General features: G+C 41.5%; 1 protein-coding gene across 4 annotated transcripts; it reads left to right on the forward strand.

The window, feature by feature from the left end:
* The first annotated feature begins 208 nt into the window (after positions 1-208).
* On the forward strand, positions 209-6,878 carry LOC118785746 (heterogeneous nuclear ribonucleoprotein A3-like). Of its 4 annotated transcripts, none has more exons than XM_036540654.1 (11): positions 209-273; positions 1,543-1,665; positions 1,873-2,019; positions 2,110-2,320; positions 2,789-2,878; positions 3,124-3,213; positions 3,291-3,356; positions 3,586-3,717; positions 3,821-3,940; positions 4,032-4,100; positions 4,195-6,878. In XM_036540654.1, exons 1-10 carry the CDS (start codon positions 268-270, stop codon positions 4,085-4,087), a joined length of 1,041 nt encoding a protein of 346 aa, XP_036396547.1. In that variant the 5' UTR covers positions 209-267; the 3' UTR covers positions 4,088-4,100; positions 4,195-6,878. The 4 variants fall into 4 exon arrangements, with proteins under 4 accessions (XP_036396547.1, XP_036396549.1, XP_036396550.1 ...); XM_036540656.1 differs by having other exon boundaries at positions 3,124-3,207; XM_036540655.1 differs by lacking the exon at positions 209-273 and adding an exon at positions 554-573.
* The last annotated feature ends 1,132 nt before the right edge of the window (positions 6,879-8,010 follow it).

Genomic DNA, 8,010 nt, shown 5'->3' on the forward strand with positions numbered 1-8,010 from the left:
AACAAAATAAAAGCATTTGTACACAGCAGAGTTCTGAATGAAACAGTCTTAATAATACATCTGGCAAGATAGGTCAACCGCGAAAACTGCTTTAACTCCTCTCTCCTCTTCTCCCAGGCTGTTGGGATCAATGAATCAGGCATGGGATTCAGGGGTCGCTAGCTGATCCTGGATCGGTCAACGGACAGTCGAGTAGCAGACCAACCGTCACGTGGGCACTGACGCTTCCTTCTTCCGGCAAGAACCCAGGAGAGCGTGCATCGCGAAATGGAGGTGATTGTGCTATTTATGCGCAATAACTATGAACATTTGGTCAATCTTACTGTTGCAAACTGTGCAGTTATGTGGCGCATACGATTAGTTTTAAAGAGATTTTTCCCCACAGTAAAACGTGTGGCTGTTGAATTCTGTACATCTTTTGCAAGGTTTCTCCGGCACGCCGCCCCCTACGGTAGCTTGCTCGTTTGTGCCGCCCCTGGTGTTAACTGACACAAGCGGGTGAATGTTTGGTAGATCGCTGACTAGCTAACGAGTTCGATTTGGATTACAGATTACCCTGGATTAATCAAGATGGTCTGTCCGATGCATGATGTAGTTCACGTAAACACCTGTGTTGTTCGGGTATCGTTTACTCGGTTGCTAGCTGGATGTGCGCAAACTGTGACGTCGCATTTTGCTGGTAGTTTTCTAGTTAACGTTACTTTACCCGATTAAAAGTAGGTTACTTTAAACGATAGTCTGCACAGTTAGCGATAGCGATATATTTACGAAAATCAGTCATGCATTTTGAATTCCGTCGCCTTTTTTAACCGAAGCGAATTACCACCATTAGCTAACAACATGGAGCAATGGGTGGGAGAAAAAAAATCAAAATGGCGTATGGTTTCATTTCAGGAGAATTTTCTAGACGCTTCCTGGGTTCGCTAACTAACTAGCGAGCCACCCATTTCGTAGTTTGGGGTAGCTAATCAGCGACGAGAGACTAACTGCGTTAGAAAAATTGATATCTAGTTTGCCAGCTGTCTTTAAAAAAATTCACGTATAAAGAGAGAATAAGCAGCCATCTGGCTGGCTACATTGTGTCGACATTGTGTGACACATCTGGAATGCGTGCGCTCTGACCGGCTGCCTCGGAGCGCTGGCGCTGTTCGCAGAGGCGCAAAGCCACGCTCTTCACAGCGCTTTGTAGTAGCGCTGCGCCAGATTGTATCTTAATTCCTCACGCAGACCACGACTGACAGTTAGCAAGTGATGTCTGCCCGTATTGGCAAGTTTGTTTCCCCAAAACAGTTTTAACGGAAAGGGATCACAAAGCGCTCAGTGTGTCTGCTTAGACCAATTCAGGGTTGATCATCAGATTTTTGTGCAGTATTCAAAATGTAACATTTGAAAGGATTAACTTTTATTTGTTATTTGTGGTTTCAGTAGCAAATGGAAATGTATTTACATATTTCACAATTGTATAGGGTAACATTATAATAAGGTTACAGATTTTTATTTTATTTTTTAGTTCGTTACAATTTTTATTGATTGTGTCCACAGAGTCATGAGACCAAGGAGCCAGAGCAGCTCCGTAAGCTGTTCATCGGGGGCCTGAGCTTTGAGACCACAGACGAGAGCTTGAGGGCCCATTTTGAGCAATGGGGAAAGCTCACAGACTGCGTGGTAGGCTTGCTTTCTGTGTCTTAGATCAAGTGCAACTGTTTTTCTGTGAGCTCACTCTTTTGTTCAAGTCATCGAAAACAGTGTCATTGTTCAGATTGTGGCAGCATCTTTGTTGGTATAAATACTTGAGGATGAAAGGGTCTCGGTGGGTTGACCTTGAGCGGTTTTCGGCGACTGAGTTGATTGACAGTTGGTGGTGTTGCCTAGGTGATGCGAGACCCGGCGAACAAGCGCTCACGTGGTTTCGGCTTCGTGACATATTCCTGCGTGGAAGAGGTGGATGCCGCCATGGCCGCCCGGCCGCACAAGGTGGACGGGCGTGTGGTGGAACCCAAGAGGGCGGTGTCCCGAGAGGTGAGTCTGCCACGGGGTTCAGTTGTACGTGTGCGACGGTGCAGATTGGGTTCGAATGCCGAGGGCTTAGCGCCTGCGCTCTGTCCTCAGGACTCCTCCAAACCGGGCGCCCACCTGACGGTGAAGAAGATCTTTGTGGGAGGGATCAAGGAGGACACTGAGGAGTACCACCTGAGGGAGTACTTCGAGGCCTACGGGAAGATCGAGAGCATCGAGGTGATGGAGGAGCGTCAGACTGGGAAGAAGAGGGGCTTCTGCTTCGTCACGTTCGACGATCACGACACAGTCGACAAAATCGTCGGTGGGTGTTTTACAATAGCCTGACGTAGGGCTGCAGTGTAGCATAGTGGTTAAGGAACAGGACTCGTAATCGAAAGGTTGCTGGTTCGATTCCCCGCCACTGGACACTGCTGCTGTACCCTTGGTTAAGGTACTTAACCCACAACTGCCTCAGTAAATATCTAGCTGTACAAATGGATAACGTTGTAAAAAAAAAAACTGTAACTGATGTAAGTTGCTCTGCATTGATGAGTGTCTGCTAAATGCCAGTGATGTAAAGTAATACTTATTCCTGTTGAAAGTACCAGAAGTGCAGTGTTTTCTTGAGGCAGTTGTTGCAAAAATATGGTCAAAATAGGTCCAAAAACATCAGAGTGATGAATATCGCAGCAGTGAAATGTTGTCCATGCAAAAAAACTGATCTGAGGTTCAAAACTGTTCTGAGGTTTGTGTGATTTGGTAAAATATTAAAAAGTCTGTTTTGTTTCAGCTCAGAAATATCACACAATAAACAACCACAACTGTGAGGTGAGGAAAGCGTTATCAAAGCAGGAAATGCAGGCAGCGGCCAATCAGAGAAGTAAGTATGAACCTCTCACATTTCAGTCACCCTTGAATTATTTTATTGCTTGTTTAATTTTATGATTTATTTGTTTTTCTGTTAATGTCGTAGATTTCCAGTGTTGCAGTAGGTTTAAATTCTATGCAAAATATTTTTGTCTCAAAACAGAATGACTCCCATCTTAATTTTAAAATGTGTTTTCTGTAGCAGTTGTTCATGGGTAAATTTCACAGGGGAAAATGTTGGTTTTTTTTTTTTTTTAGATAGGGGTGGGGGTGGAGGAAATTTCATGGGCAGAGGAGGCAATTTTGGTGGTGGAAACTTTGGCCGAGGTGGCAACTTTTCGGGTAGGGGTAAGTTTCAATAACATGTATGGTAATAGCAGCTGGCAACGTACATCTTAATTAACTTTACGCAACTTGTTTTCTAGGAGGTTATGGAGGAGGCAGAGGTTATGGAGGAGATGGTGGAGGCTACAATGGGTTCGGTGGAGACGGTATGTGTTTGCCTTCTTTCAGAATCAATTTTGTCTAGTTTTTTTCATGTCAGAGCCTTCATAGGCATACGTTTGCTTGTAAGGATAACTTAGATTTTTTTGTAATTTATGTTGATGTCAAATTTTAAGGTACTAAATACAATTTCCCACAGACCGATTGGTACTGTATCATTATTAACCGAAGTGTAGTTTATCTTTTATAACGGATATCTTGTCCTTTCCCTCCCAGGAGGAAATTATGGTGGGGGACCCGGATATGGGGGAGGCCGTGGGGGCTATGGGGGAGGTGGTCCTGGGTACGGAAACCAGGGAGGAGGGTTTGGAGGATACGATAACTACAACGACGGCGGCAACTTTGGAGGTACAGTTTTCCTGTGATATGGTTCAGTCCGTCATGAAGCCTCACAGATACTGAAAAACGAGTGATGGCTAGGCTGGTACTTGACCCTTTTCTTAATCTGTAGGGAACTTTGGTGGAGGTGGAAACTACAATGACTTTGGGAGCTATGGTGGACAGCAGTCCAACTATGGCCCGATGAAGGGCAACAGCTTTGGCGGAAGGAATTCAGGAGGACCCTACGGAGGTAAAGCCATGCCTAATGGCACAGTCGTCTCTGGATGGTGTTGATTGCGCTGAAGCAGATGGTAAGAAATCGCTGCTTTTGTTTGTTCCAGGAGGCTATGGTTCTGGTGGAGGAAGTGGGGGCGGCTATGGCTCACGGCGATATTAATATTTTGTAGGCGGTAAGTTGCATTTTAGCATTGCATTGTTGTATCAGCGTCAACACACTTGTGAACGTAGAATAACGATTTGTTCTATCCTGTATCCATTCAACAGGCTACAGTTCTTAGCAGGAGAGGAGATGAGCAGAGGAGGGGTCAGGAAAGCTACAGGTTACTTTGAGGCAGTCGTCCGAGATCATTAGAGGGACACACGAGAGGCGCCAGGATCCCTAGTCAGAAAAGTTACGGCAGGAGACTGTCCCTTGATAAGGACTGTATCCACTAGCTACATGGTGCAAGAGAGTAGCTACTGGCTAAAGAAACCGTGTCTGTTAGATGTACATTCCTGAGGTCTTATTTTGTTGGTAGATTTTTTTCCCCTTTTTATCTTTTTTTCTTGCTTGCATCTATGAGAAATGCCCATGTATCCTGTGGTAGTGGTATCAGGAATAAAAACAAGGAAACCTTTTTTAACTGAAAATGTGTAGTCAGTTTTTGAATGGAGTCTTAATAAGTTATTTTGTTCTCTGAATAGAGAATATTATTAGTTATATGTGGCCAAAGAGTTCAGTAGAAACAAGTAGGAAACAAAAGTCTGGTGTCAGTTTTTTATTTTATTTAATATTTTCAATAATAAATTATTCAGTGATTGTGTTTCAGTGTGAGGTGAATTCTAATCTGTGTGCTGAGTATGTGTAATCCATTTTGATCAGTATAAAAGTGAGCAGAACACTAGTGAAAACAGTCTGGAAGGATTTAGACTTCATGTAGGGGTGTGTGTTCCTCACAAGAAGTGTAAATAGAATTCTAGATTGCTGAAAACATTTGAAAAGTGAAAATCGGACTGAATAAATGTAATAAAAGATGAAATCTAACAGTAATAATGGGAATGCAACAGAATGGTAACATACATTTTTCTAAATGACAAAAATGTAAATCTGAAGTTATGTACTCCGTCCGAAAGTGAGGTTTTGTGCACTGTTGAGTCCGTGAGGTGTTGAGTGTATGTTGGCATCCTGTTGTATTCCCATCGTTGTTGTGGTTGAGTGTAGCTGTCTGACGTCGCTGGAAGATTTTTGTGTTTGTTTCCGGGGACCTTTTTTTTGTTTTGTTTTTCTTCAACAACTTGATGACGAGGGAGCGTCTGCCAGGCCTCAGGCTCAGCCAATAAAGTCACCAGTGCCAGTCTTTCACATCTAGGACTATTAGAAGCCAGCTGAGCCTGCAGTTGGGCCTGGTTTAGGGCAGAGTGGATGAACGCTGGTGATTGTGAGGCAGGAACCTCCTCAGCCCCAGCACAGAGGACCAGTCAGCATGTTTCAGAAGCAGGAGGCAGCGTGGAGATTCTCACCCTGGGAGGAAAGCTTGCAGTGTCTGTGCTGGTAGTGAGCGTCTCTCTCAAGGCTAGCTAAAACCTTCTGAGAACAAGCTGACGCTAGCGAAGAAAGAATAGCCACACTTCCTGGATATTTCAGAAGGTCCGTTGAGTCGTAGCTACTGCAGTTGGGCAGAAACATGCACGCTAGGTCTAGATTCAGACCTGAAAGAGGAGAGGGGAGTGAGTACAAGGCTTTATATTTTTCAAACAGTAACATTACATGAAATAAAGAAGATGGGGCAATATCTTAGGTCCAGGTAAGAGTAACCACTTTGCTTGATTTACAGATTGGAAAAGAAGCTGTCTTCTTAACGGCTGAAACTCTATTATGACACGTAAACTTCAAGGGTTCTGGATGGGTAAGGCTCAGTATTTTTTCCCAATATGTATGCCAGTACATAAAACACACATGGAAGTGGATAAATTTAATGCCATTCAAATTTAAGCATTGGTCTTTTCAGGGGTCACACCTAGTGTATAGACTTGTCCTGTTCACGGGTGATCACTTGGTACCTCCAAGGTGGATTAACGGGTTTGTTAGGCACTTTGAGAACACTGGTGTATAACAAAGCACTCTCAGTTCTGCTGATGACCAGCCTGTAGTACATTTTAAGATATTGAGAAGTGTGCATTTTATGTAGATGCTTTCCCATTAGCTGAACATTAGTTTAGCCGTATGTTTATCTAAAGTGAAGTAAATTAATATTGTCATTTACTTGCTTTGTCACATGACATCACAGTTACCTGAGAATATGGAGTTTCTCTTCACTACTGTAAACAGTATGTCACAAAATATTCCTGTAAAGCCGTTTAGCAGGAGCCAACTCCAGGTAAGATTTTTACAGGGGAAATGTACGAAAATAAAACATACATTTATTATATATGATCAAAAATGGAATACACACACCTGGACAGTTTTAGTACATGATGTTCTTTTTATATGAGTAAGTTATTAATTGTGATTTAGGAAAAAATGCCCCCTTCATAAGAGACAAACACCCTCTTGGTGTTAAATTATGAAATATCTGCTAAGAAATCAGAATTTTTTTTATCCCAGGCGATCATTGTGAATGCTGTGAGGGGGTTTTGTAGTGTTCAGCTTCATTTCTCAAATTGTTCTCTCAGGGAAGTTATGATTTCCATCTAAAATATGATTCCAAACACAGCCGGGCATGGTCAGTTTCACAAAACCAGGTCTTCACTTTTGCACACATTTCACTTCTTAAAATATAGATATATATAATATATATTTATGTATGTGCAATGCTTATAGAAACATTTGTCATGTATCCCATGTTGGTATATTGGTGCAGTCTCATGTAAACCATACTATAAATAAATGATTTCTCAAGTGTGCAAGCAGTAAATAGCTTTGTGATACGAGTCAGTCACATTCTTTGGCATTTGCGACACTATCATAGCAGAAATGTTTTGCCTGTTTGTCTAATAAATTTTTTTTTTCCAAATGCAATTCCTGTTTTTTTTTCCTTCTGTAGTGATACACATACCAGTGTGGGTATGCTTTAAGTGATCTATCTATATCATATTAAAGACATAAATGCAATAAAAGAATTCTTCTCCATAATGCTTTCTTGCACCATTGTCATTTGACAGTGGTATAATGGGAGCTGACGTGTAATTTGTTGGCCTCTGTTTTCCTCTGTTGGTGAGAGTTTGTGGTTTTGGAAGGCTGGGCTCTGGTACAACAATGGTTGTTGTAAAGGTAATGAATGGGCTTGCTGATCAAAGGTAACGCGTAGGTGAAAGCACCAGGTAATTATTACAGCTGCAGTGTGTAATATTGTGCTTTGTCTGGTAGAATTTGTAAAGCCATCATGCACAATTAGTATGAGGTGTAGACTGATGTTTAGAGAATAAGCAAGACATTCTAGATATGTCTAAGTGGATAGAGAATATAAAGGGACCTTCCATGTAACTGCTACTTTGGGTTAAATCCAAAACAATCATTTGAGAAATACACAAGAAACCATAATAATGGTAATCTGGCCAAATAACCGCTTTACGCTAAAGCAGTTGTTCCCACATTTTTTCTATAGGATTTTGGTAATGGTAGAAGAACTGGAGGATAATGATGTAACTGGATATTTTGCCAAAGTAGGTCATCTATCATGTAAACACTACTCTCGTCTCCCTCAATTTCAGTCTAAAGGTTGAGTTACACAAGCAAGATCTCATTTGTACTATTGATATGAATCATGCTTTTTCAGTCAAATGTTTGACTAAATTAATAGTTTATTTTTTTATAAAGCACAAATGATAAACAACTAAATCAGAATAAACCTTACAAAGCATCTCCAGTAATTTGTAACAAAAATGAGTTGCATACTCAAACATGGTTTATTCTGGACCTTGCCATATTTCAGTGGCAAGTAAGAAATTATTTACAAATATATAATGAAAGGAATCTTGGGGTAAAATTCATAGTACAAAAAGTCATTATATTGAGACAGAGTCCTAAAGCAGATATGCAAAAAAATGATGAGTTCTGCCCTTAAAATAATGCTGCAGCTATTTTCTGGAATTTTTTTTTTC

This window comes from Megalops cyprinoides, chromosome 11 (assembly GCF_013368585.1).
Source record: "Megalops cyprinoides isolate fMegCyp1 chromosome 11, fMegCyp1.pri, whole genome shotgun sequence".
In the NCBI taxonomy this organism is placed as follows: domain Eukaryota; kingdom Metazoa; phylum Chordata; class Actinopteri; order Elopiformes; family Megalopidae; genus Megalops; species Megalops cyprinoides.

Excerpts from the sequence above, each read along its gene's own strand:
- LOC118785746 (XM_036540654.1), top strand. Across the intron at positions 2,020-2,109 it reads AGAGGGCGGTGTCCCGAGAG|GACTCCTCCAAACCGGGCGC; the intron begins GTGAGTCTGCCA and ends CTCTGTCCTCAG. Across the intron at positions 3,941-4,031 it reads TTCAGGAGGACCCTACGGAG|GAGGCTATGGTTCTGGTGGA; the intron begins GTAAAGCCATGC and ends TGTTTGTTCCAG.